This window comes from Montipora foliosa, chromosome 3, assembly GCF_036669935.1.
Source record: "Montipora foliosa isolate CH-2021 chromosome 3, ASM3666993v2, whole genome shotgun sequence".
Lineage (NCBI taxonomy): Eukaryota > Metazoa > Cnidaria > Anthozoa > Scleractinia > Acroporidae > Montipora > Montipora foliosa.
Window position 1 is genome coordinate 1,460,816 of NC_090871.1, and position 20,000 is coordinate 1,480,815.

General features: G+C 40.5%; 1 protein-coding gene across 1 annotated transcript in view; it reads right to left on the minus strand.

Moving 5' to 3' along the window:
- LOC137996423 (dynein axonemal heavy chain 8-like) overlaps positions 1-20,000 on the minus strand; it is a 99,425-nt gene that overhangs the window by 25,850 nt on the left and 53,575 nt on the right. Inside the window, exons 51-67 of the mRNA XM_068841809.1 lie at positions 18,973-19,071; positions 18,731-18,831; positions 17,917-18,072; positions 16,877-16,951; positions 16,296-16,466; positions 15,494-15,646; positions 15,059-15,169; positions 13,855-14,021; positions 12,545-12,731; positions 11,861-11,968; positions 10,548-10,687; positions 10,122-10,253; positions 9,250-9,561; positions 7,768-8,014; positions 6,299-6,448; positions 1,529-1,841; positions 506-769 (exon numbers count right to left, since the gene is read on the minus strand). Of these exons, the coding sequence (XP_068697910.1) occupies positions 506-769; positions 1,529-1,841; positions 6,299-6,448; positions 7,768-8,014; positions 9,250-9,561; positions 10,122-10,253; positions 10,548-10,687; positions 11,861-11,968; positions 12,545-12,731; positions 13,855-14,021; positions 15,059-15,169; positions 15,494-15,646; positions 16,296-16,466; positions 16,877-16,951; positions 17,917-18,072; positions 18,731-18,831; positions 18,973-19,071 (2,886 nt within the window). The remainder of the gene's footprint in view (positions 1-505; positions 770-1,528; positions 1,842-6,298; positions 6,449-7,767; positions 8,015-9,249; positions 9,562-10,121; positions 10,254-10,547; positions 10,688-11,860; positions 11,969-12,544; positions 12,732-13,854; positions 14,022-15,058; positions 15,170-15,493; positions 15,647-16,295; positions 16,467-16,876; positions 16,952-17,916; positions 18,073-18,730; positions 18,832-18,972; positions 19,072-20,000) is intronic.

Genomic DNA, 20,000 nt, shown 5'->3' on the forward strand with positions numbered 1-20,000 from the left:
ACATAGAGCGGTTTTCAATTGAGTGTCGAAAGTAATTAGCGAATTGCTTTGGTTTTTCATTACTTCACTCAGTAATTGGTTGAAATTTCTCGCGCCACTTTTTGAACCAATCAGAAGTGAAATCAAAACCAATCATGACTCGCGCGTGCACATTTTCCCGCGCTTTGTGTCGGCTACGTGTAATTACTTCGAGTTTTGATTGGTTTACTGGATTGCCTCCGTCCTTTTTCATTGGCCAAAGTAATTAGTTTGGTTTTGGTTTTACGACACTCGATTGAAACTCGCTCTATCTCTGAAATCACTTATTCGGAGGCCACGTGACAGACAGGAAGCAGAGTAAAGCGCCGAGATCAAAGCGTCTGCGTTTCTTGTGTTTGGATACTATGATTTCCTCCTACCCACAGTTTGGTCTGATTAAAAGATTTGACATTTTAATACTGCTTCATTTATTTTCTCATCGTAAAGGGAAAGCAAGGCCGCATGCATGCACAAAGACAGACACTACCTGTAGCAACGGAAGTTCGACCCCCAAGAGAGGTCTGGTACATACTGGCACTAGCACCCGGACTAGCAGTACCCAGGTCACCATCATTGACATCGCCTCCGGTAGATGCGGCTAAGAAGGATTGGACACCTTTCAGGATGTCGTCAGGAAGGCCATCTTTCCAGGGCACATTATGCAATGAGTCTACAAACTTTTGTGAGTCGTTCATAGTTTGCTGAATCACTTTCCAAGTTGGACGATCAACTTTTCCTTCAGCATTGACGCCTAGAAAGCGACAAAGGTAGCAATAATCTCAGTTCCAACGTCTGTAATCTCGTTTAAGGCCCAGTAATACGGGCAACATTTTCCGTGGAACTTGTCGCGCAACAATGTTGCATTGCAAATTGAGATGGTTTGTTGCGCGTATTACCACCTCCTCGCGCAACAAATCTTCATGTTGCAAATTTGTTCCGCAAAGAAGGTGGTAATACACGCAACAAACCTTCTCAACTTGCAACGCAATATTGTCGCGCGACAAGTTGCTCAAAAAATGTTGCCCGTATTACTGGGCCTTTAGGTTCGCACGATTATAATCTCGTTTAAGTTCTTCATAATGGTAAGCACCTTAGAACCTTGGATTTTAGCATCACATGAGTTGTAAAATCGTAACTGGTTTGAAACCCGGGGTCATATCATAAAGTGAACTACGACCTTCCGAGTGAGTGTTGTCCTAAGAAGGACTGTTTAAGGTGACAGTGATTGACGTTTCACGTTTTTAACCATTCCGAGCAAAAACATTACACCTTTCGAAAAGTAGGGCCGGGTTTAACTCTGACGACAACTTGCTCTCAGGTTGCCTAAACGCCTGTCCTTGACCACGACGGCTGCTTTTGAGGACTTCACTGACTCGGATAATCGTTTCTGATCATCGAGTCATCAAGAATCAACGACTTGATAGCCTCTTGCCAATTATTCTTAAAGAAGTAATATAATACGCGACAGATAGGAGAGTATGGAGGTGGAATGCATTATGACAGTTCATACCGAGCAGCTGGGTTTGCGCGCCACCTTTCTGATGGGCATCTTTGGTTGTTCCTCTCTTCTTCAAGACTGTCGCTGAACTCGCACGAGATGCCTCATCAGACCCAGTCCCAAGCGATGAGCTCTCTCCTTTACGATCGTGTCTGGTGGGGGTAGGGAGGGATGACCCCGCTCCGCCTATCCCGGGAGCAAACTCAGGTCTCCCTAGTAACACCATCACCATCACCATAACCATGCCTGCCATGGGGGGAGGGCTTTGAAAAGCTCGGAGTCTTTCACACAGGGAACGATCCACCTTGTGCATCCAATGCTTGACCTTGGGTTAAATGGTAATAACAGGTTTATTCGTAAGGCTTCGGGAAGACTCTACCATTGACGCAGTTTTTTCGGGGCACTAGCAAATAGCCTAAAATGAACAAATCGCCCCCTCCCCTCCCCCCCCCCCAAAAAAAAAAAAAAAAAAAAAAATTCCTGGCAGAGGTCTACAACCCCAAGTGTCATTTCCTCTTATTTGGCTTTGGCCAATCGGAATAAGGTATCATCTAAGTTTGGAATACAGGTCCCGCCAAATAATGCCCAATCAGATCGAGTCTGATGACTACAACCCTTCTGATTGCTCCAGAAATCCAGGTAGCCACGCGAGGGATTTCCCGTGGTAGACGCAAAATAGAAGAAGCCGTTCTAAAAATAAACAAGACGCCTGAAGGCATTAACGTGGGGATGCGTTGGTCGTTGAATGGGTATTCACGGTCACTCTGGTTACACCTTGAAAATAATATCAACGGGGGACCTTTTTGCGAGTGATAGGTTTAACAAATGACTTCGCTGTATTTAAAAATAAACACGGGTTGCGGTACAATGAAAAGAAAACGAACATCTATTAGATTCCATTCTCGTGCGTGAGATAGGTTGACCGTAAATAATGACAAAGAAATTGATTTGTTCCGTTCATTGCATTGGTTCCAGTTGAGTGTGTTTGGCTACCTAAAGAACCAGTGTTAGGGGTAAAGTAGTCCAAACAACATAGCGTAATTGTTTTCGTTCTGTTAAATAAAAATCGTTGTTTAAGACATGTTCACGTTAAAAATGTCACCGTTGAAAAAAAAAAAAGCGTATTAAAATAAACGAGATGCTTCTGTGAAGCATACACTGGGTTGCCTGTGGTACGTGCTACAGAAAATCAGAAGGCACTGAATTGTGTGGTATTGAAATACAGCATTCCAGTCTCTGAAGTATAACAAATAAAAGAGAAGCGAGAAACATTGGCTTCTGGGCTGACACGTTGATAATTTTCAAGTTCCCTCACAACTTCTTTTCACGACAAGTGTGCCCTCTAAGCATCTGACAGCTTTGTAATACTAAACTTCACTGAAGTCAAGCCCTGTTTCGCGGGGTTAGTGTTAGGATGGGAGACCAAAACAATAAACCCCTCATAAAAAACAAAAACATCTGACCGAAAATACTACTAAAGTATTAACGCTAACAAATGCGAACTCAGCAAGGTACAGATCCTGTTAGCTTGCTTTATGCAAAACAAATATTGATGAAAAAGCAAATAACTATTGATAAGAAAGAGCAGATGGAAGTTTCCCGGACGGTCGATCGAGAATAAAATATTTACGACATGGAAACAACATTAATTTTGAACCGTGAATATAGAATATAAAAAGTTACGATCAGCGACAAACATTTTGGGAGATTTTTGCTACGTTCAAGTAAATTGCAAAATCGAAAGTGACATGGCCGGAATTCAGCGGGCGCCGTGATTAAGTTACCGCGGCATGTTTACTCGCGCCAAACAGTGAAGCATCTGTGTCAAATGATGGCAAGATACCGGGTTTTTGTTAAGTTTCTTCTTTCGAAGATTTAGCTTAATAGGGAAAATTGTTGTTCTGAAGAGCCTAGTAGCATCGCAACTTGTATACGTACTCACATCGTTGCAAACTAAGCACCATGCAATTAAAGAGATTAATAGGATGTTTTTTAAATTCTTATGGAATGATAAAGGTGATAAAATTAAACGCAAGGTTATCATCAATGATTATTCTGAAGGTGGACTCAAAATGATCGATATTACAACTTTTAACAAATCCCTTAGAGCTACCTGGATTAAAAAACACCTGAACACAGAAAACTGCAGCAAATGGAAAGTTTTTTTTTATCTAGAACTCGCAACATATGGAGGCAACGCCGTCTTTAAAGGAAACCTAAACAAAAAAGACATTGGTAATCTAAACATAGAAGACCCTTTTGTTAAAGAAGTTATAGAAATATGGTCTGAGACCTTCTTTGAGAAAGGAATAGTGTCCAAAGATCACTTTCTAGCTCTACCTCTGTGGCAAAATTCATTAATAAGGATAAACAATGCACCAGTACTATGCAAAGATTGGCTTTCCAAAGGTATAATACAAGTAAAACATTTAATGGATGATTCTAACAACTTTCTTTCCCTTGCCAGCTTTCAAAATAAATATCAACTAAAAGTCAGACCACTAACATTTTTTGGCATAATCTCTGCTATTAAACCTTTACAGCAACAGATTCCGAGGTCTCAGCTGAAGTATGACAATTTCATGAACACGTTCCTAAAGCACCAAAAACCATCGAGAATAGTTTACAAGAAATTAATTTCTGATCAAGCGGAACGACCGCTATTATCTCAAGAGAGGTGGCAGAAAGAAATCGGGTCCACAGCCAAGGTAAAAATTGACTGGAAAAAAGCCTACCTATTGTCTGCTGCGTGTACAAAGAGTTCCAAATTAATTGACTTCAATTTCAGATTTTTACATAGACGGCTGGCGACCAATAATTTTCTGCAAAAAATAGGAATTAGAGAGGACGGAACATGCACCTTCTGCCATGATAAAAAAGAAGATCTGTTACATTTATTCTGGGGATGTGAAAAAAGTAGAATTTTTTGGAATGACCTCTCTATATGGCTGCAGGCGTGCCACGTGCTTTCAAAAGAGAACCACTTAGGAATGGAAACGGCCTCAGGCCTGAAGCCAGACGACTCCAATTTTAAACTCCAAATTAATTTTTTTTGACTAATGGCTAAGCACAACATTTGGATTTGCCGTTCGAAAGAACGATCCCCAACCCAAAACAACTTCTTGCTTTCCCTGAAACAGACGCACCAATTGGAAAACAACACAATAAGAAATTCAAAGAAATGGAAGCCACTTCTGTCCCCGCTGCAACGAGTCTCCTAAACCCTTAACCTTAACCTTGAATTTTTTAAATATTGATTCCTCTATTTTAAAACTATCATTATAAATATAACCCTAAAGGAAAGAGATGGTTTTTAGAAGTGCTAGAAGTCGTATTTCATTTATTTATTTTATCTATTATTATTATCTTTTCTTCTTTTTTTCTTTCTTTTTCTTCTCATGTTAGAAAACGTAATTTTAATGCAATTAGTGCTTAGTAGTGCTGTAATTCATGTCACGTTCGTATTGCAATACTCATTGTATCGTTTACTGTAGTTTGCAATGTTTTATGGTGTAAGAGTGCATATTTAACAAATAAAATTATTATTAAAAAAAAAAAAAAAAAAAAAAAGAAAAAAAAAAAAAGTTTCTTTTTCTGTCAAGTGTTATAAAGTTTGACAATGAAATGAGCGAAGTCAAAACAAAGATCACAATCGCCCAACTCTTATTTATGCAAAGTCAAAATTTACTCTCCAAGACGCGTACGACGTTATTTATCACCAGGTAATTCCATCATTTTGGAAATAGCAGCTACTTTATTATTCATCTGCGTCACAAGTTTTCACTGATTTTGGGGCTCATTTTGTTGAAACTTAAGCACGCTTCCAACAGGTCTGTGAACCCTTCCTGCTTAGAGAGCAATACTAAAAAACTTCTCCCATATCACATTTCAACCTTAAGCTCGAAAATTCAATACACAACATGATATTATAATTCACAAAGGCAGAAAATACCACAGAATCCCTTTCCAGCGAAAATTTTATTGAAACAAACAACATATTTGCTCTTAGAGGCGAAAACCTCTTCCTATTTCATTGCGTGCGTGAAAACAAGAAACTCAATTGTGTCAAATTACCATGTACTTCAGGTAAATACCGCTCACTTTGATTTCGTCTCGACGGGCGATAGATTGTTGTCGAAGTCCAGTACTCGTCGCTTTTGAGATTCATGCCTAGTTTATCCAACTGATTTTCTATTATTGAGCTCCGTAAGGGTATATTTTGTTTAAGGATCCACTAAAACCCCATTCGCGTTGCATGACTTTCGACGCCATTGCAGGCTAAGTTAATGATTCTACTGTGTCCACCAGAGAAATCTACGCAGTTCCACTACCCTCTCGATCCTACGAAAATACGCGCAGAAGGCTCTATGCACAAAGACACCACTCACCAGGGGAGTAACAGGCAAGACTTTTACCGACACGGAAAAAAATACTAAAACGGAAATCTACCTATTTTCCGACTGGGTTTCCCATAGGGCAACCCAGTAATGATATTTGGTTAAAACTACCATTGTTATTTCAAAAAATATTATAGTGGCCTTGGAAAATGGATAAGGCAATTGAAAAGCGTGGTGAAAATGGTGACTGCCCTACGAGACTACAACAAAGACATAACCGCAAGAACGCGACCAGCACACAACGTGAGGCGCGACTGTCATCGCTTTCTTTCGTCCACTGAGTGTAAACATTGACTTTTAAAGGAAAGTACAAAAAGTTCTATATCTTCAGAGCACAAAACAAGCCGATATAGCCTTCTGAATCTGAAAGGATTGTAAAACCAACCTGTTCCTCAGCTTTCTTTAGTGCTACCTTGGAGTCTTTTAACGCATTCTCAGCTAACTGAATTTCCTCCATCACCTTCAACCTTCGGCACTTCATGTTGGAATTCTTCAGCTTCTCAAACTCTTCATCCAACTCATCCGAATCATCATCCTACGAACCAAATGGCAAGACAAACAAAAACATAGCTTAGATTTTAAAACTCGTTTATCTTTGTTGTCAATGCTGATTTGTTAATTTAATTACATTCACTTACTTTTTATTCCGTCAACAGAAAAACAACAAATGCATTTTAAGTGATAGACACAAAATAAATGGGAGACCGATATTGGTAACTTATGTATACTTGACCTGTAGCGAGACTTCCAGGCGTTGATAAAACCTGTGGCCCGTTGCTCAAAAGCCGATTAACGCTAATCCTAGATTAAAAATTAACTTAGGAGTTTATTTCTCTACTACTAAATGCTATTCAACGCTGATATTCGGCAAAACTTTAAATTAGAAGAAGTGACCCTTGAAAAACAAAACTTAAGTTGAAACAAAACTAACATGAAACAAAAGTTTACGCCAATCCTGGATTAAGTTAATCGGCTTTCGAACAACCGGGCCCTAGATACTAGGGAGCTTAAGCACTGATTTTTGAGACGCGGACGGCAACCGGAAGTGAGCTGTTTTCCCTTTTAACTTGTCTTCACATAACCACATTTACATTGCGAAGTATCTTTTCTCCATTAGAGCGAGCTTCAATCGAGTGTCGTAAAACCAAAACCAAAGTAATTACTTTGGTCAATCAAAAAGGACGGAGACAATCCAGTAAACCAATCAAAACTCAAAGTAATTACACGTAGCCGACACAAAGCTCGGGAAAATGTGCACGCGCAAGCCACGATTGGTTTTGGTTTCACTTCTGATTGGTTCAAAAAGTGGCGCGAGAACTTTGAATCCATCACTGAGTGAAGTAATGCAAAACCAAAGTAATTCACTAATTACTTTCGACACTCAATTGAAAACCGCTTTAAGCCCAGGGTTAGGGTAAATGCAGCTGTTTTAAAATCTTTACTTCATGTAAACGGAACCCTTTGCGGACGTTAATTCTCTGTATTCCTAGAGACGAGTGTTACCGTCTGAAGTTGTGGAGAAGAGCAAGACAAGACACTTATCAAAATCGTCATGCACATCTAATTACGTCACCATTTCTGGACATACTGTATTTTATAATAGCGGTTGAGTCAATGTAAAATAAATTAAATTAATATACAAAAGACAACCAAAAAGAGCGGCCCGAGTTCAACGGCGACCAAAGCCACTTCTTCTCGAGCTATCGCAACAATTTGACACAAAGCAGTAGCCAGCGACTTTTTCGCGTCGGTGCTTCAACTGCTAACGGTTTTAAAACTTATCCAAGGGAAACGTAGACTGTCTAGTCTGTCCATCCCCGAAGTGGTGACAAAATTGTGTACTTAGACACAAACCTGCAGCAAAGCTGTGTCATCCTCTTCAATTTCGCTATCTATAAGTGCAACAAATGCACTCAGAGTGGCACTTCCGATTCCCAGCTTCGCTTTGAGTTTTTCCAATACGGTAGCCTTGCCTGTTAAGGCCTCCAAAAGCTCCTCTGATTTGACTGTAGCCACCGACAGTTGCTGTTTGGTCTCTGAAATCACGTTCTTTATCAATAAAGCGTCTTGTCGTGTTTGTTCAAGGGTCGCTAAAGCTCGGCTGAAAGAGCAAAAAAGACAAGGTTTTCCAATACAATCAACATTACCTCGAGTTTTTGTAGATGTGAAACGCTGTCGCTTACACTGTACACACCAATTGAGTGTTTCCACATGACGTCACGGCGGCTACGTTGGAGGGGAAGACCTTAGATAGCAATGAGCAGAACCAGGTTGCTGACCAGCGGTTTTCGTTAAAACAATGGTTTGCTGGGGGTGCTCAGTCTCGCGGGCTCAGAAAACCTGGTTGTGGTCATTGTTATTTAAGGTCTTTCCGTTGTGGAGGAGGGAAACAAAGAAACAGCGGCCATGATGGAGGAGTGAAATGTTTTTTTGGGAATTGAACTCTATTTTTATGAAAATTGTTCCTTTTGTTTTAGTATGCAAATATAGCTGCTGGTCACATGAGCGAAAACACTATTGTTTGAAAAATTCTCTGTCTGGTGGATGACAGAGTCGTTTAGAACATGAAATCAAAACCACACTTTCGATAATTACCATATTACAACAATGATGATGAGGATGAGGATGATGAACAGATGGGAAAGAATGTATCGAGAAAGCAATGTTACTTTTTGCACCTTTCAAGAATTGACAGTATGGACCGAACTAGGACCTTATTGGCCATCAAGCTGTCAGTCAGGTAAAAATCTACGGCTCTGTTACATATGCCTATCCTTCAAAACACGCTCTTCATTGGGTTATTGGGGTAGACTTTCATATACCGGACCAAAATGGGGGAAGAAAAAAGAACCATTGTTCTTCTGATTAGGCTTTGTTGATTAGGTATTGTTATGTTCGCTTTGTTTTTTCTTTTTTGTTTTATGGACGTTACTTATTCCGGATCCGGTACATGAAAGACAAGCCGGTTGTTGGCGCTCAATCAATTCGTTGGCTTTCCGGAAGCATTCTCGTTGCGCAGATCTATCTCTAGCAAACCCAATCGACACGTCCGTAAGCAGGGGCTCGTTTATCGAAATTCCCGAAGAGTTTGCGGGCCCGCAAAACCATTTGTGTAACTGCCAACCGCTTGTTTTGGAAAGTTGATCTTTTAACATGTTTTCAAGGTAACAAAAATAAAGATGACTGTGAAATTTGACGACATACATCTTCTCCGTTCTTGAGATACAAAGGGAATTATGACACCCGAAAATGGCCCGTAAAGTTTCCTGACTTTCGAGAAACGGGCCCCAGGATAACATTTGTCAAGTACCAGCTTTATTTATCTACTGAACTTACGTCAACCTATCGACTCTCTCATTTGATTCCTTTCTCCTGTCTCTAAAAATGTGCCTGAAGCAATGCATGAACTGAACGTATGTAGTAGGACCTACAAACACGTCCCCAGTGACATTGCATCCGCCATTACGTTGATGTTTTAAGTTGATTTTTTCCATTAGAATTGACAGTGAGCGTGGCTCCGTGGCACTGACGACTTCTGGGGGAGACTCGGCTCTAGGCAGCACATGATCATCACCAGCCCAGGGGATCTGGTGACACTCTCTGAGCACGTGACCATGTATTGTGGACAATGTTGCCACCACTTTATCCCTAAAAGGAATTTTAAATTAATATTTCAATTTTTTATAAACGTTTAGGGCTTTTAGTGAAACGGAAAAATAACAGGAGATCTACTTAAGCAGAAAATCTAAGTATAAACATAACGAAGGGGAATCTTTCTCTCTCCTAATTTAGATTTGCTGTAGCTCCATACCCTCATGGTTTTAAGGTTGATGAATCCAGAACAACCTAGATAGGAAACACCCTAGAACATTTCTAGTTATATTTGAGCTAGTTTTCTAGATGGTAGGAACAGTGCTGAACAGTGCTGAGTCATGTTTGGTTGGAGAAGTTATGGAGTATTCAAGAATTACGTAATAACTAAGACTTAGAACACTAACCATATATAAGAGATATGACTTCAGAGTCGTAGTAGAGTTGTAAGATCCAGAGATAAGAAGCACGTACGAGAATAAAGAGTTGAAGAGAAGATACTTATCTGGTTGCGTTGAGTCAAGTGTCAGTTTGTGACATTAAGACCCAAAAGATTTGGGTGGTAACATTAAAATAAAAATACCGCAAAAGATGTGCAGCAAATTTATTGGTTATACCTTGTTTTTTCAGAGATATCAAAGAGAACGTTGTGCCTTTCTACATAATGGACAGCCTCTCCTTCTAGCGCATACTGGGGCCAATCTTTCACAAAATCCATTTGGCAGCCATACAAAATACCTGGGTAACACCTACAAACAAAGAAACACCAAGTCCTCTATTTTATTCTTTTCTTATTGAGGAATATTAAGACGTTACAGGCTGGCCATTTTGAAAAGATGTGAATCACTATTGTCATCACCTCGCAAAGGGGTGATGACGTAATTCTCGGCCAATCATAGCTCATGATTCTCAATAGCCACCTAAGCCATAGACCAGTTATGGGTTGGATTTGTATACGCGCGAGTTTGTCTGAAATACATAAATTCACACAAAGAAAATAATTTCAATGCTGACAAATCGACTAAAAGATAGGAAAACCATACCGTAGGCCACTTCTTAGCAGTCTGTGGGTGGGTGGGACACACAGAATAATGTGAAGATTGGCCTTTACGCGAGTGATGAAAAACTTCATGGGATCCGCAAGAAAGTTGGAAAATTTCTTCTTGATAGCTGGCATCAACGCCTGTTTAAAAAAAAGATAGAAAGAAGACTACGTCATTAATTGTGCTTTTTCAATTTGTCAGTGAAAAAGTGTAGTTTCAAGCAATAGGAGAAAAATAGGATACAGCAACTGAACATGCATACATCTACAACGTGTTGTCGTTTATTATAGGAAATAATGTAGTTGCAGAGAAGCTTGAAAAATTCACCTATTACGGAATAGAATACAAACATGTGACCATCTCCCAGATGGATTCATAGCTCACATGATTTTTTTGCTGCAAGAGCACGCGCAATCGCGCACCGGTGGCTTGGCATCGGGCTGCCATGCGGGAAGCCGAGACTTTCGACTCCGGCCGGATCAACACTCAGGGTCTTAAAATAACTGAGGAGAAAGCTAGTGCTGCCTTTGTAATTACATCCGCAAATGGTTACACCTTTACGTTTTCTCGGATAAGGACTATAAACCGTAGGCCCCGTCTCACAACCTTTCCTCTTAATCAACACTATGGGACGTTAAAGAACCCACACACTGTTCATGAAGAGTGTGGGGAGACCCCCAGTGTTGTGGTCTGTCTTCCTTTCACATTCCTGAGTGGGTCGGTTGGGTCGGTGGGTGAGATCAAATATGGACTGATAGCAGCTGCCAGGGGCGCCTTTTCAAGCTGACGTCCCATCTCACCCTCCAGAAACAACTGTAAACCGCCATTAGAGTTAAAGGATTATACGTGACGTCAATGAGCTCAGCTGATCCCACTTTTCTCTCGTAAATGTGAACAACATGAATTTAACGGTGTTTCGTCCGTCTGACCTATTTGGGCAATTTATGTTGCTGAACAAAAAGGCATGACTGGATCTCAACAGCTTTGTGTGTTCCAGCTTCCCGCAAAACTTCAAGTTGAGCTCAATGAGGTCACGTATAATCCAAGATGGCGGCCTGCATGTGTGTATTTTTAACAAGGATTTCACATGGTGAGAAAGCTATTTCAAGATTGAAATTTTGGTTAAAAGCTGTTCTCCTCATGAACTTTCTATTAATCGATAAAAAAGGATTGTCATTTTGGAGTGAGCGGCTCCTTTAAATCCTAAACCATAAACCACAACCTATGCAATACGGCCTACTTCAATCGAGGCAGTGGATTCCAGTTGACCCAACATGTAATGACATAAGTCACTGATTGTATCACATTTTTACCTGCAGAAGGCTGTCGAGTTCATCTGCAGAGAACAAAGGAGGGTATTCTCCACTAATGAATAAGCTGTTCAATGCATCGAGGTACATGTCATCCCGAAGATCTGATGCCTTAAAGAAACGAATGCAAACGGTTAGAACTGATAAGTCGTATATCTAAGGTTTCGTCATAGGTTCGAGGTGTCAGTTGTTTGAAATGTTTTGAGAATGAAATTAACACCACTTTTAATGCACCTTGAATGTTGTTTTGAATCCAAAAAAGTACTCTTCTGTTTGAACGCTATTTTTTCTAGTTGGCGTTCTCAAAGCCACAACAGGTAGTCCTACTCCAACGGGTTTAAGCTACAAGAGATTTTAAATTTTTTCTTAAGAAAATTAATTTTCAGTTAAAAGCGCACGCTGTCTGCGATTTTGGTATATTGCGTTAGCATTTGTTATCTTTTATCAAAGTTGAAAATAGTGTTTTTTAGACAAAGTATGGTATAAATTAAAAACACCTCAAAAAAATGAAAAACGCTGTGTATAAACTCTCAACACTGAGATACAAGGATTGTGTGGTGCGAGAACAATGCCGCAATGAAGAGGCGGAGGAGTGAACCTTTCCTCTTTCAAGTCTCAGCTAATTTTTCGCAATGCAACTACTGACACAGACATTCCATCACCATTGCAATAACAGTGCATACTTACAGTAAATAGGACCGTAGTTGTCTTGCCATCACAGCCAGCTTGACGCACTGCGGAGCGAAGCCCATCAAGAAAAGTATTGGGATAGCTGCAGTCAACAGGGTGAATGGGATATTCCAGCAAATACAGCGCTAGCTTTGCCAAGGAGCTCAAATGAGCACCGATGGAGCCAATCAACAATGCATTGCCTCTGTTGAACAGAAGGGAAACGAGATTAAAACGGTAATAATTTCTCACCGGGAGCCCTCCCTCCCAAAGGCCCCAAGCAGATACAAGTTCTGGGAAGAGGCGAGCCGAGAGGAGCCAAGGCAACACGCTGGCCATTGCTGAGGGGAGGTGGGAGGTACGAACGTCCGAGGGATAAACAGGAACAAAACGAGCCTACTTATACCAAACAAGACACTTTACTTTCATGGTGCCTCTCTCCACCCAGGTGTATAAATGGGTACCGGCGAATTTAAAGCTGGGGGTAACCCTGCGATGGACTGGAATCCCATCCAGGGGGGAGTAGAGATACTCCTAGTCGCTTCATGCTACAGAAACCGGAGATAAGCGCCGGCCTGATGGGCCTTCTCTTTACCTTTCTTATACCAAAATGGTGATAAATTATGCAAATAAAATTCTACTATGGGTCAATTGATGCACGGATACTTTGCGTTTGTACATGATGGCCCCAAGTGAGAATAGTAATAACCATAAGAGGCCAGCCACTAAAACGTCTCGAGACACTTCGTGACGTCGTACACAACGCAATAATCTCAAACCTAGTGGGACACACTCAGAGAAAAGAAAACCTTGAGCACGAGAAATGCACCTTCAGTTCAGAGAGTAACACCTTTTTGTCAATTTTACCGTGGATGTGCAACATTACGGTCTAAGCATCGAGTTAAAAACAGTTAGCCTTCCCGTGATTGTGACAAGTCCCTTTATTAAAGTTCACTTAAAACTTGGTATTTTTTGCAGCTTCCCTCGTTAGTTTAGCGGATATCCGTCGAAGCGTATCGCTAAGGTGCAGGCCTGAGTCCCTCCGTTTTGTAACATTCTCTTTGGTCTGACCTCTTTTCTCTGGGGAAAAGCTGTCCACGAAACTGGATTAGAGCAGGGCTCAACCCTACCGTAATAGCGGTAGAAGCCATTGAAAAAGGAGCCTTCAGATTTCCTTCGACTGCGGCCGGCCTCTTGTCTTGTCTTTCCCCTAACCTCAGCAGTACACTGATTACTCCTATCGCTATATCCTTTTTAACTCCATTCATTTATCATTAGAGAGAACAACATTACCTCAGTCTTAAGATTTCTCCCTCAGTTACTTTTACCTGTTTTTGTAACTCAAGATTCTGTGCTGACGAACCACGTGGAACATGACATGGGAGGAAATACTCAAATCAAGTCCCTCTCCGCTGAATTCATCGTTGTATCTCCTTAAGAAGTTTTGCAGACAAGGTGCAACATCTGCAATGTTGTCTACTGGTTGAAGAAGGATCTGCAAGAAAAAAGAAAAGAAAGCAAATCGGTATAAATTTAAAAAGAATTTTCCATTGTCTGTCTCGTTCGTAAACAGACTCAGCGAGTCGTAGTGAATGCAAAATTTCTCTGTAACCACCAAGCCTTGTTAATGAGCCTACTGATTGCGTCATCCCAACATGCTTTTCATATACACCTTATTCCAAAATGGCCGGTATTTTAGTATTCTTTTGTTTGCTTGCAAATTCGCCCTTGTTGCCTCGTTCTAAAACTTAAAATTCAAAAGAATATTTAACCTTGAACGAGGCAAACAAGGGCTAATTTGCAAGCAAACAAAAAAAAATGGACGCCATTTTAAAATAAGGTATAGGGCTAAATGAAACTTAGGCAAAGTTAAAAGCGAGGCATCCCGTGTTGCACAGGGCCGAACATGGTCAACCTTGCAGATAGGCTGTTGTTTCTTCTCGTCCCCAGCCCATCGGTAACTATAAATTGGTAGCATTCCACTGACTGCCTTGTCAGTGTGCCAGGTACCAGGTAGTGGACTGTGTCAAGGTTACCATGTCTACCTTCACATTGTGTATGGACGTGCGTTCAGCAGGACTCTCTCAGGCACCTAAACTCAAGCTCATCTTACCGAAGAGTTTAAACCTAGGTTATGTTTGGTTTCAAGTGTGGCAGTGTGGCCCAGTGGTTAGAGCGCTTGCCTTGAGGTCCGGAGATCCGGAGATCCCGGGTTCAAGACCCGCTCTGACCACTCGTTGAATTTGATCCTGGCAATCTCTGGTTCAACTTCCCAGCTGCACTTGTAAATAGCCAACTGGTTTGCCTCCAGCCAGTTGGGATTCTTAACAGTTGTTGTTGTTCTGTTCTGTCGTTTCGTTGTTTCATTGGCCCTGAAAAGCCCCTATGGGGAGCGGTCAATTAAGTACGTATTGTATTGTATTGCAATGATTGCTTTCAGATTATTTTGGCGGAAAGAACAACCTTGGTAACTTATTGCACTTTCCATATAAATTAAGCATTGACACATTTTTCTTTCACACATTTACAAACCTTAGGAGCAGATCGTCCTTGGGTGACAGGCCGCTGAGCGTACAGTCCTGCATCCAAGGGGAATGTAATGAACAGAGGAGACGGAGAGTTTGCTGGTAACTCGGGAAAGTTCTAAAAAGAGGTAGAAATAAGCAATTGAGTAACATGCAGCTGCTGTAATGATTTTCTATTTACAACTCTAGGACACCTTACAAAACCAAGTTTCCAGTTGATAAGGGAAAAATCTCTTCATGCAATTGAAGGCGCCGTGATAGTTTAAGCATGCACGAGAGGATAAATATTTAAAACGACAGAACCCTTTATCAGGTGGTTCATGCGATACGATGGATGTGTGGATGTCCATACACGCTTGTGAGACGAATGAAGATTCCTGTTTTAAATGAAAAGATAAGGACGTCCAGAAATATAAAGTATCAGTTCACAAGAGAGTATTACCTCTTTAATGGCCGCTTTCAGAGTCTTCTCAAACCATTTGATATCAACTGATCGGGAAATACGATCCTTGACAACTCGTGTCATCTCGTGCTGCCACAGGGACACCATATACTCTTCGTCTGCTCGCATTTCTTCAGAGCAATTTTTTAGTCCCTAAAATATAAAGCAAATAAATGACGTGATACTTCGGACAATCATAATAGATGCAAATAACTAAATAAATAATCACAAACTAAAGCAAATACATGCAGGCGCAGGAAGACGAGCGAAGAAAGTCCCCGGGGGCGCGTTTTTCGAAAGTCCCGAAACTTGTCGGGCGTTTTTCGGGATTTCATTGGTGATGATAATCGTGGAAGCCGCGTGATACGGCGCCATTTTGTCTCACACTGCGAGGTTACCCTGCCTACTGTACTTTAATTTTAGCAGACGCGAACAATAATTGAATCAAATTGAATGGAGTATGATAGCCTGAATAGTCCAATTCGGCTAACTCAAAGAAGGGGTACCCAATTCAAATCTCTCGGGGTTAAGATTCTTTATGTGATGAATTTGCATGAAAATGAAGCAATTCACATTCAAATGATATGGAAATACTTGGAACAAAACGTTTTATTCCCAAAAGATTTGAATTGGGTACAACATATTATACATATTATACTTGATCATAATCAACGTTGAGTGTGAATACGGCTTTAGCCTATATACAATTAAGTATTACTAGCTCTTTCTACAAGAAAGCAGCACTCAAATAATTATGTGGTACTTTACATGGCCTAAGGTAACGGTTAAGATCGTCAATCACCTGAAAGACTCGTGTGATATCCCTGAGGTTAAACTGGTAATGACATCTGCCTGGAGTGGGGGATGATCTGAAGACTTCCTGAATGCTAGACAACATTGTACACGATGCTGTCACAATCTGCTCATGGAACTCCTGAGGCAGTCCCATGCCTTGATTTTGAGCCATGTTAGCCTGTGTTTTCGTGACAACAAATAAGAATGCGTCATTTTGCGTCAAGTGTTATCCACGTACTAAAGACGTGTCTTTCAAACAAGGAAGTTTGGGATGAATAAAATTCATTACACGTCGATTTCCCACGTAAATACTATCGTTTAAGTTGAGTGTGACCACTGAAGGAATTAGGTAAGGATGTTCTAAATTGAATGGAACAAAATGAAAACAAAGTAAACACTAACTCAGCAACTGGGTCCGAATAACGTGATGTTTTATGCTTAATTACGGAAAGCGAACGATGAACTCAATTAATACCAAGCAAGGTAGCGCCCAGAATTTGATCTAAAGTTCAACGAGGTATCATAAATGGCTCCAAATATGATGCAGGGGTAAATTGTACCACACTAACAATTTCATGTAAAAATTACCTCTAAGATCGAAGTCACAATGGTGAACAGGGAATCGGTCGACGGAGCAGGCAAACGGAACACGGCAAAATGACGCTGAAATTATCGAAATAATTTACAGAATTATTTATCTCGCAAGTCTTCATTATGGTAATGGTATAGTGGTCAATGATAAAGTGATTTTCTACTCATCAACTATAAAGAAAAATATATTACCACAGTATTTGCTGCAGGCTATTGCGGGATGATAGTCAGAAAACAACAAAATTTTCCGAAAAAAGATAAAAAACAGGAACGGCTGAAAATAGGAATCTTATAGGGCCCAAAACAAAAACAGTAGCTCCTAGAGACTATAAAAGCTTCCAAGGTACATTGTTCTCAAAGAACATGGCTTGAAAAAGTGACACATTAATTGTAGATATCTTTTATGAATTGAACCGGACGAAAGTGATAGCCCCGAGGTAATCAAATGGTTCAAGAATATTGGCATGAGAGTTGTTTTACTACTGTTAAATATAGGGCATTTGGAAATCGCCTGTTTCAAATAGCTATTATGGGATTCTAAGGGGACAAATTAGTATGCATTTGCCCCCTTAGAATCGCATAATAGCTATTTGAAACAATGGATTTCAAAATGGCCGCCGTATCCTTAAAATGGCCTATGTCCATTAATAGAGAAAAGAAAAGTTTTCCTTGAAAAATAGGAGAAAATAGAGAGGCGTGAGAATCATAGGAAAAGATTTAGAGATTCCCAGACTTAAAGATCGCTGTCGGCAAAATGGAAGCAGGTTTGCTTGAATAAACTTTGTAGAAAGAGATTGTCGTGTGCGTTCCGACCGCTTGGGGGACCGAAGGATAATGATGCTGATGAGGAGGACAAAAAAGAACTTGACAGTCTTCTATTCCAGTATTGGGGAAGGAGGGGGAAGGGTGCGGGAGGAGAAGGAAGAGGGGAGGGGTGGCGGGAGCATAAACATGCATGCAGGTTCATTTGCTATGCTTATCAGCTTGACCTGCCTATGCCAGCTCTGTCATTCGGTGGCTACTATAAACAAACCAACCTTTAATCTCTCGGGAATTTGCTGATAGACACCACTAGTCACTGGTTCTGACGGCATGTTCATGGCTGAAGTTACAACCACGCCTTCTAAGACTCGACGGTCAAACGGCTTTTTCGTGTTGAAGAGGACCTTTTCATCTAGGACTTGTCGGAGAAGCTACGACCAAAGTTACACAAAATCAATGATACACCTTTACTTTTCGTTTTCTCATTCTGTCTCAGCCATTGCTGGTCCCTCATGAAATGCAATACCATGTTGGTAAAAAACCTTAAGAAATAATTTTTCCTTTTGGGTGGCTTCTTACTGAAGGGTGGATCTTGAATATCGAAAGTAGTTGGATTTGACCGTAAAAAACTCTCAGACAACAGCTCAAAATATGTTAAAAGGTAAACCCCGACCTCAACATTGTTACAAAAAAAAGAAGAAAAAAAAGGAAAGGAATTTTACTCAAGTGTCTAGTCGTTCTAGCGCTGGAGCACTAATTGGGGACACTGTAAACTGAAATTAACAATTAACACAATCAAGTCAAATGTTGGTTTTTGAGGAGAGGGGAAACTGGAGTACCCGAAGAAAACAACTCGTTGCAGAGTAGAGAACAAAACAACTCAAACCACACATGACGCTGAATCCGGGAATCGAACCCGGGCCACATTGGTGAGGGGCGAGTGCTCTCACCACTGCGCCATACCTGCACCCCGAAACTTTACGTCTAGTTCACCACATTATACCAAAAACACTTTCTCTTTGCAAACTGAGTGGGAAAATATGCTGATATATCAGTGAAAAGGTTTTGTCAAGGCAGCTTGTCACAAACCTCATTGACCCCTTGAGTGCCGAACTCATCTGGCTGCGGAATGCTAAGGTCATCAATAAACATGTTCAATATCTTTCCCTTTTTGGCTCCATAGACAAAACCTGATAACAAACAAACAAAAGCAAACCCTCAGCAGCTTTTGCAAAGAAAACACAATGGAAAAGAAGGTATCATCAACAAGTTTGTTATGGTTCAATATCAACGGTAGCACCTGCTGTTCTTTACTTTGGAAATTTTTTTACCTTGCCTATGATAAATGTTAGTTTCCACGAACTGTTGAAAGGAAGCAGCTCCCGAGGTGCCTGAAAAGACGTAACGCTTGACAATCTGATCTTTGTCCTCTGAAAAAAAAATTACTTTATTCAATATTCAATATCTCAGTTAACAGTGGAAAGTAAAGTTCCTGATCCTTTTTCAAAGCATTTAATTCGAGAGCAAGGCAATAAATGTTGAACTTATTGGATCATTAGGACACTCATTTGGACACCCCGGGACAAGAATTGACAAACACAGTATCATCAAATACTAATAGAGGTATACTATTCTTGGTTTGCATCCACGTGATGGGACGGCCATGCTGGTTTACAAAGCAAAAGAAAATGGCTCCACAAGTTTTGCATAATAATTAAGTCAAATTCCCAAGACATTTTAATGCATTGTTCTATACACCAACATGGCCACCGTGACGTCACATGCAAACTACCAATAGACCGTACATATCAATGGCGGCTAAGTAATTATTCTTTTGTCTTTATGCTAATCATCCTCACTAGCCTCGTTCGCACGAAACAAAATTCAAGAGAATTTTTGCTCCAAAGCGAGGCTAATGAAGATGATTAGCACAAAGACAAAAGACTAATTTCTTGGCTGCCATTTATGAATACGGTCTATTAGACTTGTGATGGAAACATCAAAGGTAGCAGGACTTGCATGAGCACAAGAGCGGTCAGGTCTACAATTTCAGTGAAAACATCACAGTGACAGTAAGTCGTTTTCGAATTTTATTAATTTGAAAAAAAAAACATTTGTATAAGCCCAGTGTATTTGTGTCCAAAACGATTTTGCCAGAGATTCGTGGGTAAAAAATGCCACTGTTTGGAATTAACTGTTAAAACTTTTCTATTGAAACTTTGATTACCAGACAGTTTGTATTCATCACAATTAACTTGCAAAAATTATAAATATAAATTCACCCAACAGAAACAGAAAAAGAGCCGCCGAACGATTCAAATTCCTCAAAAAATATATCATGCAGATGATAGACCAACTG